Source organism: Homarus americanus, unplaced genomic scaffold (genome assembly GCF_018991925.1).
Source record: "Homarus americanus isolate GMGI-L3 unplaced genomic scaffold, GMGI_Hamer_2.0 scaffold4896, whole genome shotgun sequence".
In the NCBI taxonomy this organism is placed as follows: domain Eukaryota; kingdom Metazoa; phylum Arthropoda; class Malacostraca; order Decapoda; family Nephropidae; genus Homarus; species Homarus americanus.
The window spans coordinates 3,347,154-3,369,358 of record NW_024749657.1 but is presented as its reverse complement, the minus strand read 5'-3'; the positions used below and the strand labels follow the sequence as shown (position 1 = coordinate 3,369,358).

General features: G+C 36.6%; 1 protein-coding gene across 8 annotated transcripts; it reads left to right on the top strand.

Moving 5' to 3' along the window:
• The first annotated feature begins 1,139 nt into the window (after positions 1-1,139).
• LOC121853668 (phosphoribosyl pyrophosphate synthase-associated protein 2-like) lies at positions 1,140-21,993 on the top strand. 8 transcript variants are annotated; one of them, XM_042347999.1, is made up of 11 exons: positions 1,140-1,271; positions 1,981-2,079; positions 4,645-4,764; positions 7,632-7,754; positions 10,571-10,734; positions 11,417-11,541; positions 11,858-11,945; positions 14,589-14,594; positions 18,262-18,449; positions 18,758-18,904; positions 20,111-21,993. In XM_042347999.1, exons 2-11 carry the CDS (start codon positions 2,000-2,002, stop codon positions 20,267-20,269), a joined length of 1,200 nt encoding a protein of 399 aa, XP_042203933.1. In that variant the 5' UTR covers positions 1,140-1,271; positions 1,981-1,999; the 3' UTR covers positions 20,270-21,993. The 8 variants fall into 8 exon arrangements, with proteins under 8 accessions (XP_042203933.1, XP_042203935.1, XP_042203932.1 ...); XM_042347998.1 differs by lacking the exon at positions 1,140-1,271 and adding an exon at positions 1,338-1,483; XM_042348001.1 differs by lacking the exon at positions 4,645-4,764.
• Positions 21,994-22,205: the final 212 nt, after the last annotated feature.

The window sequence follows — 22,205 nt, the reverse complement described above, 5'->3', positions numbered from 1 at the left end:
TTGCTGACTGACCTGATAAAAAATATGTAACAAGTAAATATAATTATTAGACAATAAAAGTAGCTTAGCTATTCAGTTTAATGTAATTAATTACTGTAGAGCATGTAGCACATTTAAATACAAATAAAGTGTTTTGTAGTCTGTAAGACCATTTATAAATATTGATTAAAATACTTGTAAAGAACACAATAAAAGTTTCTCTTCTATTAATCCGTACATGAATAGTATACCTGTGATATACAGTATGTGTGTACAAATCAAATCCACTGATATGGATATATTGTGATTGAAAGGAATGACTTGAAATGTGTAGAAATGTGCCTTTGAACATAATCATAACAAAAAGCACATTGTACTTTTTCCTGTGACTTTGTTTCTGATCACCAATAGGTTGACCTTAGCAGAAGTACATGAATTGTGCAGTAGGTGGGATGATAATATAGGAAATCTCTCAATTTGATCGTAAGAAGAGGCATCCCTCAGGATCTATGCTCTTGTGTACAGTAATAATTAATGTATAAGAAGTAAATCAAAAGGAGAATTTTGAGTCGTCGATATACATAATGTGGTTTTCGTTAAATAATATTTTTTATTAAAGTATACCCTTAAAACAAAAACATTCTCTTAAAAACGCTTGGCCACTAGATGGGAGGCTAATCGGAGTATCAAAGTAAAGTATGGGAGACGCACTTCCTTTTATATACTTTCCTTGGTTAGGAAATTATAAACTTCTGTCGTCGATATTTTATAGGCCGCAAAAAGTTTTAAAAGTATCATCCGATGTTCTTTTGTTTTCTTGATCTTCAGCTGTTGACTCCATAGTATTTGGTTCTTTTGTTTATATATTAAAGGATACTTCTGAAATACGAAAATTAATAGATAAATTAAAAAATGAATTAACATTAATATTTATATCTCGAGAACAAAATATTATTAATATTCATTATTGGAAGATTCTCCATGTAGTGATTTATATCTTGAATTGTGAAAATATTGATATAACAAGAATAGTAAATACACTCGAATTGAAATTTATCTTCTTAAAAAAATATTTGTATACAGTATACATATTTCTTTGAATTAAATGAAAAACTTGAATATTATATATACAAATATGAAAAATACTTTCAACGGTAATGATAACATTAAGATAAGCTTTTTATATGCGTCTTATCTTGTTTTCGTCGTTTAGAAGTAGGGACCAGCTTCAGCAGTCTCACGACGGAAAAATAAATTTTCTATCAGTTCATTTGTAAACCGTTGCGGCGAATGTGAGTGTCAGAGGACTTGATATTTGTAGATTGACGACTATATAAACATTGGTGATATCGAGGGTGTTAGGAATGATATCTATAAAGAATTTTGTGGGTTTTGATGGTTAAATGTTGGAGTCACGGCCCGTGTTTTGGTCGGCAGTTACTGTGCGAGCTGTGTTAATGAGCTTATTCCTGTAGTTCCTCTTACCTGCTTCCTGGTACACAAGGTAATACTGTTTAACACCAGCCTCGATAAACTAGAGCTTTGAGGATTTTGTCATAGAACATTTGTTACCTGAGTGCACCTGTAGTTAAGGACCCAGAGACGGAAGTATGGAAAAAATGACTCCATTTACCTTACCTTATTTACCTAATGGCCACCCACTAGAGGTGCCCATGCCGAGGAAAGGAGGCTAGTGGCCTGTGTAGGATCCCTCCATTGTTCTTGATAATTTTGTCAAGGGATATTTTGAAGCCCAGTACTCTTCTTGGTTCCACAGCCTAGGCTGGTAGACCTTTCCAACTCTCCTTTAGTATTCTAGGATGAATCAAGACAGAGCCTGGCTATTTTTCAGTCTTTATCATTAGTTTATAAGGATTTACAGGACTACTTTCTACCCTTGCATCTCTAGAAAAACTGAACAAATTGAATACTATTTATTGGTCACCAAACTAGAGATAATTTTTTGGGGGGTGTGTATATAAAGTTGTATCCCCCCCACAGAAAACAAGCAGCTCACACCATGGACACGACTCGAGGCAGTAAGGAGATGGTGCTGCTGGCTGGCAACTCTCACCCAGAACTTGCCCACCTCATAGCAAGGTGAGACTCTGACAGTGTCACGTTCAACTCTAAGTTTATTACGTAATGATGTCTTCTGGACGACACATTCTGTATAGTTTATTGTTTGGAGGTTTGGTTATTATAAATGTTTCATATTGGTAAAGTTTTAGTCTGAGGAAGAAATTGAAGTATTGTGCCTTACATATTGTAGTAGGTTGAGTTAGGTAGTGAATGACAGCACTGAAGTGTATTAGATCAGACATTTTGTTTATTGGAAGATTTTACCTATATAGACCAATACGTATTTTAGAAGAAGAATTGATCTGTTGTATGATTGGGTATTCCTTAGTTTTCCAAACCTGTGAGCTGCTATTATTTTGTTAGTTCTTTAGGCGTTACTCTTATTTATACAGATTGCGTGCTAGGTCTTGCTAGTGTGTTTACGTTATAGAAGTAATTCGTCCACTGATAACAAAATAATAACAAAAGAATCAGGGGTAGATAACACAAATTAAGTAAAATGACTGAACAAAACACAAAGTTTGGTGTGTTAGGCTACAAGTTTACTGATTATTTGTGACATTTCAAACACTGACTCATTTAATAAACACTAACATCCCTTTAGACTGAAGAATACCAGGTAATAATGGATCAACATAGTGCTGAGAGATACAACCTTCTGGAATGTAATTTGTAGTGCACTTTTTTCAAGTTATTTGTCATTTTTATTTATTTTTTTAATTCATATCAAATTCCAGTTTGTCATTATGTGTACTTTTACCACTTTTGTGTGTTTTAGAATAACATTTTAACATTTCATTATTCCTCACTTATCCAGTTCAAGCTGTTGATGTGTTGTGTAGTGTGGTCACCAGGACTTAGACTGCTCTTGTTGAGGTGTCATCCTGGTGAGGTCAAATTGGAGAGTTCTGGTCTCTGAGGGAATTGACAAATCCTTCTCTTGTATCATGCATAATGTGTATAACCTCAGACTGTTAAGGTGGTGACCAACTTTTTCTAAACATCAGTCAGCCTCAGTTGGACACAAGAGTCAGCCACATGACTGATAGAAAAGTTCTCAACTCTTCTGTAACGGCTTTTTTTTTGTGACTTTATTACAATTACGGAAATGTGTTTCAGCACTTGGGGTCATACCATGGATTTGTTACAATTTCATACAAAGGTGCTACTGTATTTTTGTGTTGAAAAAGTCTTATATACCAGTAATGTAAAAGTAGATTTCTTCTTGTACAGGGAAGCTCATTAGATTTTTGTCTTTCATTCCATACAGTGTGGTGAGAGGACTAACTGAACCTCACCAACAGTAAGGTTTCTCCTACACTGATGATCTGTGGTTCTCATCTTTCTCTCGTTCAGATAATTGCCGCCATAAGGAAGGTGTCCGAAGATGACTCGACACTTTCTTGACTTAGTGAAGTTTGAAAAATATAGATGTCTATTATAAGGATAGATAGAGAACTGAAGTTAGATCATCTTAGCCAAGTCAGAAAAGTTAACCTTCTGTTTAATATGAGACAGAGAGCATATGTGGATGGGTGCTTGCATGTGTGAGTCCATCTGGAAAGAACTTACCAGTCTACAGGAGTTACCATAATGGACATTAGGAGAAGCATTATGTAATACAGAGTGATATACTGTACCTTATGGTTGATGGTCACTGTATAATTACTAACATAACTTTTGATTCTGAGTCTTATATTCTAGTTGTTTATTAATATAATATTGTATTCTTTTGATTTGTGTTTTGATAAGATTTCCTTTCAGTAGAAGCGGTAGACTACTCCCCATGGCTGCTTCCTCTTGTGGCAGTATTTGTTATTGATGGTTAATTGTTGGATCACCTGAAGATTAGCCCCTCAGCTTATTTCACCTTGATGCTACTTGGGGAGGGGGGGAGGCTGTAGATTAATTTAGTATTAGGGTGGTTAATTTTAAGGTGAGATAAGGTGGGTTCTTCTTCAGGTGATCCAAATTGTTATGTATTCAGTAGACGTTAGCAACTTAGAGTGTTTTGTCAAATGTACCAGAAAGTTTTGTTTGATTTTTTTTTTTTTTTTTATGTGGGCTGACGGAAGATTTTTTCTGTTGTGTTAATTTACAGTTCTCTTATATATAGATAAGGCATAACATAACCTGATAAATTACGATGAGACTAAAACAGTTACCGTATGTACTGTACAGGTTTCTGGTATTATTACATAATTCTTCATCGTGTTTGTCATCCTAGGATAGTGACTCGCTTCCTTCCCACGATAAACACTTCACTTGTGTGTGTCTGTGAACATCACCTGACAAACACGCTACATCTCACCTGTTGTTGTGTCATTAATGTTGCTCTTATGACTTCAGTTCATCAGGTGGCACTTGACTGTTAACAAAGAATTTTATATATACAGTATATACTATATAACTAGACAACAATATGAGATCTACATCTTAAGGTAAAAGTAGGGTACCTAAGATAGCAGTAGATCATATTATGAGACAAAACTTAAGAAAAAGAGACATGACAAGTGTTCAGTAAGACACAGTAGTACACTCGGTGTTAAATCCACTTTCTCACACACTGGTTCTCTCATTCAGTCGGCTGGGAAAGCCTTTTGGCAACGTTTCTACCTACCACAGCAGCAACCAAGAAACAATGGTGGAAATCGGTGACTCCGTAAGGGGACGAGATGTGTTTATTCTTCAGACAGGTACAAAGTGAGTCTGAGGGGCAGAGGCGACAGTGTTGTAAGTTCTTTTTGGGTGGTGCAGTACAGTAGTTAAGCTGTGGGGCCACAAATTTACAGTTTGCCTCAGTAGGCTAATATGGTTGTAAATTTTAATGTGTGTTTTCTCAGTAAAGATGTTTGATTATGATAATATAAAACTATTAGATGACAAAAAATAAGATTGATTAATACCTGTATATTGAGTGTTGTATAAACTAGTTACTCATTGAAAGTCGCCAGTTTGACCTTTAGGTGCTAGTGGAGTTTTGTTTCTGCTAAAAAGTATTACAGTATAACTGCATAGATAAAGAAATGTGTAGACATCTAATGTTTTCACAAAAATAGTTGATTAAATTTTTTTTTGTGTGTCTTGGATGGTGTTCAATCTTCACTTCACATTATACAATATATATTTGTTTTGGCTGTAGTCACCAACATTCTTATACACATTACAGTGTTGTGTCTCACCATATTTTGTCAGTAGAGTACGGTTCAGTGTGTTGCATCTGTTCAACTCTTACCTGAAAAGTCCATTCCATTTTAAACCATTCACTGGATTGATTTTTATTTTGTTATATTTGTTTATTTATTATTATTTTTTTCTTTTTGTCCAATAATTAGGATATTTTCAACAGGACATCATTTGTGGCTTCAGCACTGCCAAACATTTCTGGGTGTGGAGGTAGTCAGTGCATACAGCGTCAGAGAAACAATAACTAAAAGCAAAAGAGACTACATGTTTAAGAGACAACAAGACAACGATTTTATAATTAGATGGGACAAAAGAACCGAACTTCCCATAATATTGAAATTAACAAATGATAACGAGAATTTCCAAAATACCTGACATAGAGAATTTGACTTAGGACAAGGTTCCTAGTTGAATATCCTGCAGCTTGAATGGTGTCAGGTCAAAAGAAGGTAATTGGGGTTCTTTGATTAGTTTGTGGGGTTTAGAGGGTGCCGTAGCTTGTCCTCCAAGGTCCACTAACCAGACGGGTCGCTTGGTGCATCAGACAAAGAAAATCATATGTTTAACGGAATGAGCCATTCCATTGATTCCACCTATTGTACAGTGTTGGCATTTTAACACCAGGTAAAGCAGCATTAGATATTTATTTTGTGCATCACAAGACTTGCTCCAGCACTCATTACCTGTACAGTACCTCAACCACCATACCTCACGGGATCAGTTTTATTGCTCTCTCTCTCTCTCTCTCTCTCGCTCTTTCTCTCTCTCTCTCTCGCTCTCGCTCTTTCTCTTTCTCTCTCTCTCTCTCTCTCTCTCTCTCTCTCTTTCTCAAGCTCTGTATATGTAACATGACTAACAGTGTAAACTATATTTGGAAGTGTTGTACAATAGTATTTTGTCTTCTTTGCCAGACCTACTGTACCATCATGTCTGCCTCAGTAACTGTACCCTGTTGATTTATTCCTAGTCTTCTGTAACTGTTCCTACTATTGGAGGTTTTCTTCTCATAAGTCTCACTTCTTCACTGCTTGTCAACAGTCACATCAAAGTTGAGCATAAAGGCATAAAGGTTCCATTGAAGAAGAAGATTCACTTGATGATGACTTGTATGTTACCTCCTCTGACTACTGTACACCACCTTCATTGTTTACCCTTTGCCCTGCGTTGCTGTCCGTAGTGGTGAGGTGTGGGTGTTTTTGTTCATACATCTGACCAAATATCCATGACACTTGTTTTGTTTATGGTATGATTTAAATGTACAGTGATTGGATTTTCATAGTACAGTACAGAAGTTGTTTTAATGCTGTCTGTCACTCACACCCAGGATGAATTTGAGCCTTGGGGAGATCCATCCATATGTGAAGGATTTATGACCTCAGTTAAATTGTGTTTGTGGGTGGTGGAAGTCATATGAACTCAGACTTAACTCATAATTAACACCATGAGACCATATTATTGTGATTAGTTTATGTAAAATGATCTTCCTTGTATCCATGATTTTTACTCCAGTGTGATTATGACTTCAGGTGCTTCAAGTGTTGCTTTTTACATGTTAGTAATAGGAGGAGTGAGACATGTACAGGGTAGTGCAGTAATGTTAGGAGTGACAGACTCTTGACCTAATGGGAGTTGTACTAATATTTAAGACATGTTTATAGTCATATAAGGATGCTCTCATAACCTGATCATTGATTCCCCTTATGTTTACATTGTTCATTTCCACTTGGCTATTCTTGTAGTGTTGTGCTGCAGGACTAGAAGAGCTCCCATGTGTGACAAACAGCTTTTCTCGCCTCTGTTGCACTTTGCCATTTTGCTGTTATCTTGCTTGTTATTTTTTTTCTTTTTAATTTTATATCCTTTTTTTTTTTTTGCCCCCTTTGGTCACGCCTCATTCACGTAGCAAGTTTTGTTACTTCTATGTGGGGGTGTCCAGACAAACCTTCTTGACTCCATGCAGCTCCTCGCACGCCTTCAACTGTTTACTGACGGGAAATTCTTTAATATGACTTTTTGCCAAGTGAGTTGTCCCATCACAAGCCTGTGTTTGGTCTGAAGACCTCCCCAAACCAAACTTCATGCTTGGCTTGCCATCCTGCTGTATGTCTGATTACCCTCAGTGCTTCATTCACATCCACTCCTGTACAGTATAGTGTTGTAAATGTTATTAAACACTCAGTAAAAGAACAGATTATTTTTAACAGTACATGAAGATGATTGTAATTGTTTAGAGTATTCAACACTGTACAGTATTTATGTTTTGATCAGTGTATGTGAATGAAAGTCTTGAGGGTCAGCTTGCTCTCTTTATGTCTATGTAATCGGCAAATGCTGTGTTTAGAGCCCCTTACCTGTTTTATTTTGTGTGTGCGGCATCTTTGCAGCCGGCTAGAGGTGACAGTAGGGCGAGCAGAGGTGAAGGAAATGGCCAACCGAGAGACAAGTGTTGAGATCATGGAGTCAGTGAGAGAGAAGAGCGTTTACCTCATTCAGACGGCCGACCCCAAGTAAGAGTACTGGGAACGTTGACCTTTGTTCTGCTTCAGGTGTTCATCAGCAGTGTTCAGGTCACTCAGTTACCCACTTATCTTGTGATCCAGGAAATAGAAACAGACATATGTTATGCTTTATGCATGTGCAGTTAACTTCCATGTGATGCAGAGGTGTGACATGACTGTATTTGATATGAACAACACACACATTAGGTCTGCTTCTGCAGTGGTTGTGAGTTGTGTCGTCACTAGTACTGTAGTAGAAGTAAATCCTAGGGTTTGGAACTGATGTGAGTCTGACTGTGTAATGGAATGTTGTTATGAAATGCACAACTAAATTTAGATTTACTGGATACATACTGTAATTATGTACAGTACAATAAATGAGAATTCATGTCATGAGGGATAAGTTATGGTGGGCAAGAGGAGAAGAATGCACAAGAGTGTTTTATATGTAGAGTGAGCACAGTTGTGGGATGGGGGATGTGACACATTGACAGGGCAACTAGTTACTCATTATAAAGGTGTAAGTGTGTCAGTAAGTGGATAATTCTTAACTTTTATTCTGTCCCTTTGTGTGTAGTGAGTTGTGCTGCAATGGAAATACTGTACTGCACTGCCTCTCACTGAAAGTCCAGGATTATCTTTACTATTTTCACAGCTGTAATTTGGGTTTAACCCCTTCAGTACTATGCCTCTGCCTAGTACTATGAATTCACCCACTGAGTAAGATATCTTGACCCTCGAGTACAATGACTTAGCCCCTTGAATGCAATATTTAACACCTATTATATGTTGTCCTATCTTTTTAAAACGATGGCTAATCCCCTCGAGTACAAAAACTTTGTACTCATAAGATTTAGTCGTTGTATTCAAGGGGTTGAAGTAATTCATCCATCAACTGAGGTACGAGTACACTAAGGTTGGCTCATAGATCTCTTGCTTCTCACTGCTTGGAGTGCCCTAAACACCATACAGTACTATTATGAGGATTATTTAAATATCTCTAAAACATAATAGAATTTAAAAAATATATAGTGTATATTTTAACAATGGTTTTTGTTTAAAAAATATGTATTTTTTACCAACCCTGCTGTTCCCATAAGTTTTGAATAATTTTTATTTACATTTTATTAAAAATATAGACTATCTTTATATAAACACATTAGTTTGACAAAAAATATGCCTGGCCTAATACCTTGCATTTCGGCACTTGGGGTCATATCGAGGATTTTCTTCAAATATCATACAAAGTTACTTCTTTACGTGTTGATTAAGGATCTGGAATCATAATTTAAAAATAAGAGTAATTAGTTTTAATTAATGACCTTTTAAATAATTAAAAATATTTAGAATACTCTATATGTACAGGTATTTAAAAGGTCAATTAGGATGTGCCGGGAGCACAGCAGTTGTTGTAGTTGTAGTATCTGTAGTAATTCATTTCTTATAATTATTAATACTCAGAATGCTTTATTGGTCTCAATGATATCTACAAACGTGCCAGTGACTGTAGAGAGTTTATTTAGCTAACATTCCTTACACTTTCTCTCCCTCTATCTCATCTTATTTACATACCTACTAGTTTCCTCATAATTTTAAGGCATCGACTGGTGACGTGCTCTGCATGCTTTATTTTGTTACTCACTGCATGTTAAAGACCTGTTTGTTTGGGGAGGTTTTAGGGTTTGTTTTGGTTTGACTACAAGATCCGGAATGGTCGTGTCTGCACTGTTGCAGTAGCTAAGAAGTCACTGACGACGCATAGACCAAAACATTGATTGTCGAATACTCGTAAAGGACACGTGGGTTATCTTAGGGGTGATGGCATAGTTCGTTAGGTTACTTTGTGTGCCTGGGTCATTGTTTGCTATCTAGTCATCATATAACCCCAGTCATTGTGTAACCCCCAATCATTATGTACCCTCCAGAGTGTGTTACGAGGATAAATTAGCCTATTAGTGAGTTGGAACGGGATGTTTGAATTGCTAGAATAATAATAAAAAAAATCTAGTACCTTATTTGATGTTATTATGTAGATAAAAACCCTCAAGACCTAAATTTATACCCCAAGCAAGATTTAGCGGAAACCTCACCCAGTTATTCACTAATTCATTCACTCACTCAGTTAGTTATATTCATTCATTCTCATTCTCACTCACTCCATCAGTTACTAATTTGTTCACTCACTTATTCCCTCATTCAGTTCGTCACTAATTCACTCATGATCAACATTGATAAAGGTAACTGATGCAGCTGCTGAAGTACTCCTGATAGTTCTGGTGGGACCCAGACTATTACAGTATCAGGATGTTGTTGGTGCGGCTGTAGCTAGATGTTAAACTTGACCCTTAACCGGTAGCTGTCTTCGTCATCATTGGAAATTTCATGTTCCTTGCGTTCCCTTTTTTTTTTTTTTTTTTGTCATGGGGGAAACATTAGCCATCGGTTAAGGGTTGATGTTCTCTCTTTTGTAATTTTTTTTGGTATTTTCCTCTCTAGTTGTCTTTCATAAGTAAAACTATTAAAAGCTTTTCTTGATTATGGAGCTTATGTTAAGATGTTTTGCTTAAATGTAAGAACTTAGATTGCTCAAGTGTTCTCCTTTGTGGTACTGATGCTGTGTATGGTTTTCTTAACACTGCAAGAATAAAATGAGTTATTTGTGCTATTGCATACTTACAGTAGTTCAGTTCCTTGCATTTATTATATATTATCTCTAGAGTACAGTACAAACTTCTTTACACAGTTTTGATATTGAAGAGTCAAGGTGGCATCCTTAGGACTGATCATACTTGCCTGCTGTATGCTAAAGCTCTTAATGTGTGTAGGGATGTGAATAACAACATCATGGAGCTGCTCATCATGGCCTACGCTTGCAAGACGTCGTCAGCACGCAACATCGTGGGGGTCATCCCATACTTACCCTACTGTAAGCAGAGCAAAATGAGGAAGAGGGGATGTATTGTGTCAAAATTACTTGCCAAAATGATGTGTAAGTATCTTTTGTTCAGTTCACCTTAATCAGAGTCAACATTATTTTGGTTGAATAAGTTTTAAAACTTGATATTTACTTGGAATTAATTTCTTTTGTGCAATTCCACTGTTCTTCATCTGACATAAACTCTCTTGTCTTTTTCCCTCCAGCCACTAGCTTCACTGAGTCACATTTCACATCAACCATCTTGTTGCCTCCTAACTTAAGACCTTTTATCTTCTGCCATTCCTTCTTCTGCAGGAGTCTATCGTTAGCATGGCTATGGTTCACCTCCACCATGACAGCGAATCAAGCACAGGACTTGGATCCAAACCCAATGAATTCACTCTTCCTTATCTTCCTCTTTCCCATAATTTATTTTTTTACATTTCTTTTGGGTAAGGGAAAAGGTTACATTCTTGTGGGTCACTGGAAGGATGGGGGTGATGGAGGCACTAAATATAATGGTGGGTGGGGGCTCCAAGGGACAGTGATGCATGAGAATGACCAAAGAACTGATATTGAGTGAGTTTTTGGGAAAGATATGATGATAGGTTATAACTGAAGATTATCCCATGGCAAAATTTTCATCCATTCCAGCAGACACATGAACTTTTTAACTCCTGGTTGATAACGGTGAACTGTACCTGGGACCCAGAATGAATAGTGCAAATATTTACAACACTCATGATACTTACAGACAAGGCCGGCCTGACGCACATAATCACCATGGACTTACACCAGAAGGAGATTCAGGGGTTCTTCGAGTGCCCCGTCGACAACCTGCGAGCCTCCCCCTTCCTTCTGCAGTACATCCAGGAGAGTGTGAGTACTACACATTGCTCACTCTCTCTCTCTCTAGGTCCTTCTGGGCACTGAGACATATACATGGGATGAGCAATGATGGCTTTTGTTGATTCATATTGATATTTGGGTGATGACATGAACATACTGCCTGACCTACTAGCACCTCGAACATACTGTACTGCCTGGCCCATGAACATCTCGAACATATTGTACTGCCTGGCCCACTAACCCCTCGAACTTACCTGTACCGTAATACCTGGCCCACTAATACCATGAAAATACTGCCTCACTGATCTTGACAGAGGAGAAAATATCCAGGCTCTCTTAATTACAGATTCCTGACTACCGTAATGCAGTCATCGTGGCGCGTGATCCCGGCTCAGCCAAGAAGGCCACATCCTATGCCGAGCGTCTCAGATTGGGTTAGTTACTTAATACCCCCTTTTGTTAATATGGTACAATGAGAGTCTTTTGTTGTATGGTACAATGAGAGTCTTTGGTTATATGGTACAGTGATTGTTATTTTATGGTGTACTGATTATTATCTTTCGTTATATGGTACAGTGAGTCTTATTTTTTATGGTACAGTGATAGTCTTTTGTTTATGATAGTGATAATCTTTTGTTATATGGTACAGTGATACAAGTCTTATGTAATTTGAGTTTGATGCAAATTGAAATAATTAATCCTGAAGAAGAAAAAAAATGTTAAGATATATAATAACTTCCATAGTAATTTAATATGGTGAGTCATCCACATGATATCATCCGGCTGCTTCAGAATCATCAACAACACAGGAATATAACAAAGGCCTTATTTTATGTTGACCGACCGTCTCGGCTATTTCTCCTGGCATAAAACGCAAATTATGGTACCTATTTATTTTATTTGTATTTATTTTGCAAAACATCTGTATTTTTTATTATTGTGCTCAGAGAATGTGTGATGAATGTGTTCCTATTATGTTTTGTAAATAGTCCTATTTTGTCTTTTTTTTTGTCCTTTATAACTTGACGGAGGTGGATTGGTCGTTACTTAATGTCGGTTTAGAGTGAAGGTGATAACGTACTTGTGGCCTCTGCGTGGGTTTTAGTCTTCAATATGAAACTAAGTGTTATTTAACTTGTAGATGCATAGATACTTAGCTTAACTTATAGATGCATAGATACTAAGCTTAACTTATAGATACATAGACACTTAGTTTAACTTATAGATACATAGATACTTTGTTTAACTTATAGATACTGTACATAAATGCTTAGCATATTTAACTTAGATGTATACATAGATTTGGTGTAACATCATGTATAGACGCCCTGTTCCTCCTCAAGGGTTTTTCATGTGCTGGTGATTGCAGAAGATCTGTGTTATTGATGGGTTAGTTTTTATTTATTTTGTTATTTTCTCGCCCATTTAGACTGAAAAAAGTGAGATTGATAGATGTATAGACTTACTGAGAGTTGGTTCTGGTATGTGTGTATTGGTACAGTCACTGATAACTAACTGGAAACTTTTTCTTCGTGTACAGGGTGTCTCTCTTTATCCTTGTCTCTGTTAATATCTTATCTCTTTATCTTTCTTTCTTTACCTATCTCTTTCCCCCTATTATTATCTCTCTCTCTCCCTAGCTTATTCCATCTGAAGGTATACCACCCTGATGCTTCCTTGGAAATGGGATTAGGTCACAAGTTGGTTAATTTTCAGATGGAATAAGCCAGAGGGTTGAAACTTAAGGTGATGTAAATTGAGTTATATATATATATATATATATATATATATATATATATATATATATATATATATATATATATATATATATTATATATATATATATATATATATATATATATATATATATATATATTTATTTATTTATTTATTTATTTATATATACAGGATATTTATTTATTTATTTATTTATTTAATTCAAACTCCAGACATGCTACATAATGTCCAAATTTTATCTGCATTATGGCTTTTGTGTATGACCATTGCACAGTACCAGATTCAAGGATACACAAGGAAATTTGACTGTATAGTAATTGATTAATGTGTTTAGTGCAGGCTTGTGAGACTCAGGCTTAATTCATAAACCTTGATATATTAGTTTCTTCCTTATTAGTAATTTGGGATGTACAGTACGGTATATATATATATATATATATATATATATATATATATATATATATATATATATATATATATATATATATATATATATATATATATATATATATATATATATATATATATATATATATAATCATTTTTATCAGCAGCAATAGAAATATGGGTAAAATATTGCCAGAATTGTATATGGAGATTATATGGTAGCTTGATGTGGAGGGACATTTATGGCAGGAATAGTTGAGTACCTACATCCAGACATTGTTCCTGGAGTTAGTGACTAGTGTGGGGTGGGTAGGTGGGGTGCTAGGCCAGTGGGGAGATGTTCTACTTATTGATAGTCACTGAGCTGGTCTTGAACACTGATAGTCACTGAGCTGGTCTTGAACACTGATAGTCACTGAGCTGGTCTTGAACACTGATAGTCACTGAGCTGGTCTTGAACACTGATAGTCACTGAGCTGGTCTTGAACACTGATAGTCACTGAGCTGGTCTTGAACACTGATAGTCACTGAGCTGATCACTGATAGTCACCGAACACTGATAGTCACCGAGCTTGGGTAAAGTTAGCTAAGTTAAGTTTTTGTTGGGTTTTATTAAATAGGGTTAGGCTATTTTTGGTGTAAGGATGGTGAATACTGTATGTACTTAGAAAAATATATTTGTGTCGTCCAGGTTAGTGAGAGATGGCTCCTAGATACTGTATAGTGTAAGATGTAAGGATAATGTACAAGAGGTGAGGTATGGATGTGAACTGACATTAAGGAGAGTATTAGAACGAAACTAACCTCGGTAATTATTCTAAAAGTGTGACAGACGGGAAAGTTTGTTTATGTATCCATGTCCTCGTGATAAATGTAATATAAATACAGCTTTTTTTTTTTGTGATTTCAATTTATATATTCCGTCTCTCCCCCTCCCCCCCAACTACCTGTAGGAAACGGTGAGTATGAACACTTTTTACAGGCTTGTAGCACCAGATGTCCTCGCTGTTGTTGTTATTGTTGTTATTGTTCAGTGGTTTGTGCGTAGCTTTCCAGTTTGAATTTCACACAAGGTTTGGTCTACTGCATTGCCAGAGGGACTGTCGCCCAGAGGTATTGTTCGCTTGTCAGCAGCAATTTTGTCACTATAGAACAAACCTTGTGGAAGAGACACGTGTTAGCGTCACATGCAACCTACACTTAAAATTGTCATTATAATTCTGCAGAAACTGAGACAATGAATCTACTGCATAAAATGAACTTACCTGTTGAAAATATTTGAGTATTTGATGCGTTCTTGAAGAATGATCAGTTTAAACAGCTACAAAGATTGTCATAATATATATATACTACTGTAGCAGTGAAGAATGATACAAGACCTTTTATATAAAGAATAAAATTATCACACGAAACAAGAACGTCTTAAACTTGAGGATCATTCCTGTAGAACGTGTCTCCGCCAGTAATTGTTGATGTTGTCACTATTGATCCTGTATCAGTAAAACTATATGTCAAAGACTTGCACCAGTAGGTACTGATAGACTGTCTTGCACATACAGTATTTCTTATGGGATGGGTTTACAATCAGCTTAATGTGTTCTGTATTATACTGTACGGTAGTTAACAAAATTACGGGACTGCTAATCATAATAATTCATGTACAGTACTGATTTAGGAACATGGAGTTACAGTATATTACAGTAATTGTTTTCACCTGTAGATGATTGTAATTAGCAGTCATTTAATGTTGGATGATGTTAACCAGAGGTAGTGTTTGTTGATCAGTGAGTCAGCTGCTGATTCTGACCCATACCCATCACTCCTGCTTTGCTGATGTAGATTATTATTGTCAAGAAATCCACGCGACAATTATTTGTTTTGTGTCAATTTATGTCTGTTGTGAGGATGACTGGTAAGTTATGTTGTTGGTTTTCAAAATGTATTATTATGTCAGAAACTACTTGTGTTGGGCTGGTATCAGTATAGTCATCACCCACCATTTGAGGTTGAAGGCTCTGCTTACTTGACCAGAAATTTGGTACAGGTACTTTAAAGATCATATTTGTGAGTAATGAGGCTCAGTAAACCTAGAGGGAGGTTAGGGAAAATTTTTCTTCTATTCCGTTCCATTTTCCCTTGGTAGTTGAACATCTATCATGTGGGGTGGCTGGTAGTGTAGGATGGAGTTAGTGAATGGAAGCTGCCATTCTGTTGTTCAGTGCCCCAAACTTATTGTATTCTTGCTGCTGGGTATTGATAGGTGGAGTTGATGTGACTTGTGTTATAATTAATATATTAAACATAATATAGTACAGTACATGCAGTGTTGTATCATTGTTGTAGGGACCAGTGAATAGTACATAAAAACATATTCACAAAAGTATTAGACTATGGTAATGGGAAGACTGGGGTGAGGGGACTGACAGACCCAGAAGTTTGTGAGGTAAATACCAGGAGCTTCGCGCGACATTCCATTTCCCATTAATATTTCCCTTTAGACAATTAGTGTAATTTTATTAATATTTTAAGTACAATATTGTTAAATAAGATGCTGTAATTAAGAAGCAAATTCTACTCATAAAATATATATAAAAGGTTAGTGACCCAACAACCTGATTGGTACTGTACACCCTCACTGTCACACACATGATAGCTGCAGTGTAGTATGGGGAACACACTGTGTTGCACTGTACAGTACAGTACTGGAGTTCACACTTGGACTCAAGTCTAAACTTTTATTCAGTTTCTGTGGACTTTAGCTTAAACTTGAACTTAGAACCACAGACTTTGACTCAGAATTGTGCATAAAGGGCTTGATGGCATAAGCCAAGTCCATTTAAAATCTATCATCGTAATTGTGAATTTTCAAAATTACTGTACAGCACTGTAAAAATATTTTCAGTGCATCACACTGTTTATATGGATAGTTCGTTCCGTACACTGGATGTGTACACTACCTGTATATAAAAATAATTGTGGATGCAACATCTATAAATAAAATCATCCTACAGGTGTCTTTGTCAAAATAAACTTGTTAAAGTATTTGAAATATGATGGTGTTAAATAAAGCAGCAACAACAGTGGTCACCCTTGATGCTTTTGGAGTACTTAACCTGTGCTGTACTTTATATTGTACAAGCTTTGTTGGTGTTGTACAGTGATGGTGTACATGAACTGTACCACACTTTGGAACATGCACCTGGTAATCAAAGGTTTGGACTCTTTTTAATGTCTGGACTAAGACTGCCTCACCTTTACTGAGTTGGACCTAAACATAATGGACTGTTTTACAACACAGGGCAGAAGAGTAAAGTTACTTATTAGGTGTAAGAGAGGTGACTGAATATCACAAGACATATAGATGTAAATGATTGATGTAATAAAGAACAGGGAGATGGAGGGAGTGTCATACTGAAAAGAGTACAGTGATGAGTGGTTCAACAAGTACAGTAGGTGCAGTTGAAGCCAAGAGTTTTAGGGAAGGATGCTGTAAATGTGTTACTTGGTCAGGTGGAGGAGGAGAGCGAGAGATGGGACAATGTAAAAGTACTTCTAGGTGCACATTTATCGAGCTTATTTCTATGATGACTTAAAGAATTCATGCACACCGACCCAAGCTACACGGAACACTCCAAAAATACCCAGACCAGCTCATATCTTGTGTCACATCCTGTTCCTTCTGCACGGTGCACAACTCCTGTATTATCCATTTTTTGTAACTAGTCGCCTCCTCTCTGAAAAGATAATTATGATGTTTTTGTGTTTTTCCTTGATTTAAATGTTGAATGTGTGTGTGTCTCTCTCTCTAAGTGTGTGAGTTCTACTTAAATATGCATGTAGTGTTGGCCTACTTATTTGACATGGATATGACAAAGTAGATTCACTGTAATTAGTAATATACAGTCGAGGAATGTTCTGCGTACTGTATATACCCTGTACAGTATATAAGTATATAAGTCTAGGTCTTCTACCTAGACATAACATGGCTGGTGTTATTGTCTGATGTTGAAGATCTGTAATTGAGGATGAGTGAATGTAATGTAGATGAGACAACCATATGTGTTGCCTCTGTTGGAGCTCACAAGTTTACCCCTTGTAGACAGTGCACCACTGTTGCTAGTGCTTCATACATCACACTACTTTCTTCCTCTTCCTACACAGTTGTTCTTTATTGTTATATTTCGTACACTCATTATTCATCCAAATTTGCAGTTACCATTCTGTCTTTATTGTCTTTGTTTCTCTCACCAATGCTTATTTCTCATTGTTTATCATTGACAACTACTGTGTTGTCATCACTATCATTTAGCATTGTTGGTTTTTGTTGCATTAGTGCTACCCTGTTAGCACCAAACTGTTGTCTGCTGCAGCACTTGTTTAGCTTGTCACTATTGCCTGTACTGTACTATGGTAAAGGATTCTCAGTAACATAAGTACAGGTATCACATTTGTGTAACTGACTCACAGTAAGAGATAGAAACATTATATCAACTACTACAGTATTGTTAACATATAATTTTCCTTCTTTAAATGTGAGTTTGATATACAAATTGTGTGTACTGCCAGGTCAGCTGTACAGTCCAACACCCACACATCACTGTTGTAATGCTCTCTCTCGGGTCATAGGAATTGCAGTTATTCACGGTGAGCAGAAAACAAATGAAGATGAACTGGCTGATGGACGTAACTCTCCCCCACTTGTTCAACACTCACGCATCATGGACGTGGGTGTGGGAGTGCCAGCTCTTGCTGCCAAGGAGAAGCCTCCTATTAATGTGGTCGGAGATGTGGGAGGTCGCATCGCTATCATGGTGGTAAGTGGTTTGATTACTAATATACAGTACTGTATAATATATATTGTCTCCCACCACTTGCAGAGCGAAGGACTATATCAGAGGATTCAATCCATTAATGTAATTTCTTTGTTTATGCAACAACTTTACAAACTTTGATCATATTTAAGCAAACTTACTACAAAGCAACACATCTTTTAACCTTTGGATAAACTAATGTTTAAGCAAATTTCAGTCATATTTGAGTTTGACTCATGTAATTCAGACATGTTGATGAAGCACTACATGTTTCTTGAGGTCTGTAGATATAATTAGTTTTCCCTTTGCAGGATGACATGATTGACGACGTTGCCTCCTTTGTGGCTGCAGCAGAGGTATTAAAAGACCGCGGTGCATACAAGATCTATGTAATGGCTACACACGGTCTGCTGTCATCTGATGCTCCAAGACTCATTGATGATTCTCCTATTGATGAGGTTTGTACAGTACTGGATGTTGTTAGTATGGAAGGTACAATAAGTAAAGTTTTGGAATTTAATAAAATTTAAGTGGGAAAGAAAGCCCTTATAGATAACACTGACATACATGCTGCCCTTGTGTAGGTGCAGCAGCAGCCCTTGGCATGTATCACAAGCATACTGACAGGAACATTTTCGTGAGTTTGGTGTTCGATCTATGTACAATACTCAACATTCTCTCCTTAATCAAACTTCAGGAATACAAGGTCTTGATGCACTGATTAATGTTTCACTCTTTGCCACTTTCCTTGATCTTCTCTGCAGTCACGATTTTTCCATATTTGACATTCATTAACTCCAAGGGCACGTTTAATATTAGCTCTTTGTTCAATTTTGTCATAATGTTTGAGCACATCCATCTTACCCTCAGTGGTGATGGCCTTATGTTTCTTAGCACCACTGGTACCAGGACAACTTACAGGATGCTTTGGTGACATAATCAGTTGGGCTAAACATGTGCAATATACGTACAGTATACGGCAACACAAAATACTGTAGCAGTGTAGCACTTCATGATTATAGACTGTATCTACGCAAGGCATGCATTCTCATGCCACGTGTACACGTGCTTCTCATACGGGGATGACGGTGCCATACCACCACGCTTCCAGCCCAATGATGATGTGTGTCGATGGTTGCATTATTGCAAACATAAGCCCACCTAAATAAAATAAAAAAACGTGTAAATGGACCAACAACGTTATTCTAAAAATGGTGGAAACCAAACACATGTAAATCAAGAGTACCTGAAATATGTCCTGTAGGTTCATTAGTGTGAGAGATGCTGTATTACCTTTCCAGTAGTTGTGTTTATCTCTGTGTTGGGGGGATTTGTTGTTGTCTGGACTGCTCTTGTTCAGCCAAGCCTGTACACATACATGTCCTTCAGTAAATGGTTTGATGGATATAATTAGGATTTGACAGAAGTGTTGAGAGAAGACTAAGTGTACATCACCTGCTGTATGTTCAGCTAATAGTAAGATACTGAAGTTATATACAAAGATTGTTGATTTACTCTCCATGATGATCCACGTGAGTGCTAACCTCAGACTATTGTTTAAACACACACACATGGTGTCAATAAAACTGCTGATGTTTTAGGTTTAACACATGACTCATAACTGACATTACATGATCTGAGACACACAAACTGTCTCCCTGCAGGTGGTGGTCACCAACACAGTGCCTCATGAAATTCAGAAAATGCAGTGTCACAAGATCAAGACAGTTGACATCAGCATCTTGCTGGCCGAGTCCATCCGCCGCATCCACAACAATGAGAGCATGAGTTACCTCTTCCGGAATGTTACACTGGAAGATTAAACCTCATCAGACAGCAGATATATATATAGATATATATTGATACTCTACTACTACTACTACAGTACTATATATTCTTCATATAATGTAATAAAGAAACATGAAAAGGTCCTTTTTAAAATTGTATTCATATTTTATTTAAGGGACAGCCTTCTGGAGACATCCAATTGCCAGAAACAGTAATGTGAATATCTATAATTTATAATAACTGTCACTGTAGCATGTATCATTAAGTGAGACAATTGACAAAATGATAACAGGTTTTTGGGTGCCTGATGGCCTGTCGTGTTGTGTATCTTCAGTTTGCTTTAATATTTGTTTCTGGCTGTTGGATGTCTCTGGAAGACTGCTCCTTGTTTAGTCTTTTAGGTTCAAATTTTCTTTAGTTTTTAGTTTTAATTTTCATCAAGAACCTTTATGCTGATGTGTGAAGTTGTTGTCATATAACAGTACTGTACTTGTACTGCATGTGTGGCTAAACTTACCAAGAGATGACTTAATAACAATGCTTCTTGGCCCAAACTCCAGCTGAAAGAATTTGGAAGATATTCTTCTGTACCTGGGCCCAGTGACATTATTCATTCGGACAAATATGGTGTGAATGTCGTAGTTCATAACTATTGTGAATTAAGTTACACAAACTTCTTGTATAATTGAAAGTTTGTGTCAGTTTTTATTGTTCATTAGAGAAAGTATTATTTTAATTTTGTTTTATTTTGCATGTTTTATAAAAGGAATTTTAGTCAGTGTGTGTCCTGTGCTGGTCCACACCTGACCATCCCCAAGTATGAGAAGCATACAGGTACTCACTGTCACTTTTGGCTCAAAATATTTTTGTCGTCAAAATAAAGATAAATGGATATATTATGTCCAGTGTTTCTCCAGTACAAAACACACAAACACATCCTCCATTTTTATCAGCTATTCAGCAATAGTTCAACTCATAGTACTCATTCTTAACACAAAATAATGGTGGCTGGCTGCAAGAACAGCCATCCTTCCCTCCCTAATAAAGCCACTAACAACTGCATCAAACACCAGGTAAACAAATTAATACAGGTGTGTGGGAAGTATCATAAGAGAGTGAAGAAATGCCTCGTGTTGGGTGAGGCTGAATCATTAACCCACCTGGTCCACAAGTACTATCTCAGCCTTATTAACATCACTGTCCTTGCTTCTCAACATCCCACACTGAACCTTAATCCATAATAACACACAACTCTTCCCATACCTTCAGAGCTCCCCTGAATTAATGCCAGTTTGTATCAATGATAAATATATTTTTCACCAGTGAAACCAGAGTGTGTGATGTACAGTAGCATACATAGGTCCTGTCACTTCTACTGCTGCTCTACAAACCCCGAGATTCAAGGAGCAGTAGAAGAGGCAATAGGACTTTTGTTCGTGACTGTACAGTACATAGTTACTTCATCATATAGTGTAGAATTATCTCACTAACATAAGAATCAACAATGAAATTAACTAATTGTAAAGTCTACATCTAATTATAACCTTAGGACAGTAATTTGTGTTCAAGTAAACTACCTGTACAACTATAATTGCTGTTGAGATACTGAACTATACTAATGCTCACTGAAATTGATCAGATACTGTATACCTCTTACTTTTAATAATAATATGTGATAATAAGTTCATTTCATGGTATAATTATTAATAATCTAAGGGTCAGGTTATGATACATCTCTAATACAAATCTTATTTTGAAAGAACAACTTTTATTTCATCCATTTCCTTTCATTCTTCAGGGTCAAAATACACTGTACAGTGCTATTCTGGTGGTGTGTTCAGAGCTGTTTTCCTCATGACGGTCATAGACTCACTCACCCTCCCTGTACAGTTTTATGTTTAACATCATATGTCAAACCTAATAACTTGTTATAGACATTATACTGTAGGTCCATCATATTAAAAGTAGCTT

Coding starts and splice junctions, on each gene's coding strand:
- LOC121853668 (XM_042347999.1), top strand. CDS start 2,000: ATGGACACGACTCGAGGCAGTAAGGAGATGGTGCTGCTGGCTGGCAAC. Junction 7,755..10,570: donor ATTCAGACGGCCGACCCCAA/GTAAGAGTACTG, acceptor TAATGTGTGTAG/GGATGTGAATAACAACATCA. Junction 10,735..11,416: donor ATTACTTGCCAAAATGATGT/GTAAGTATCTTT, acceptor TGATACTTACAG/ACAAGGCCGGCCTGACGCAC.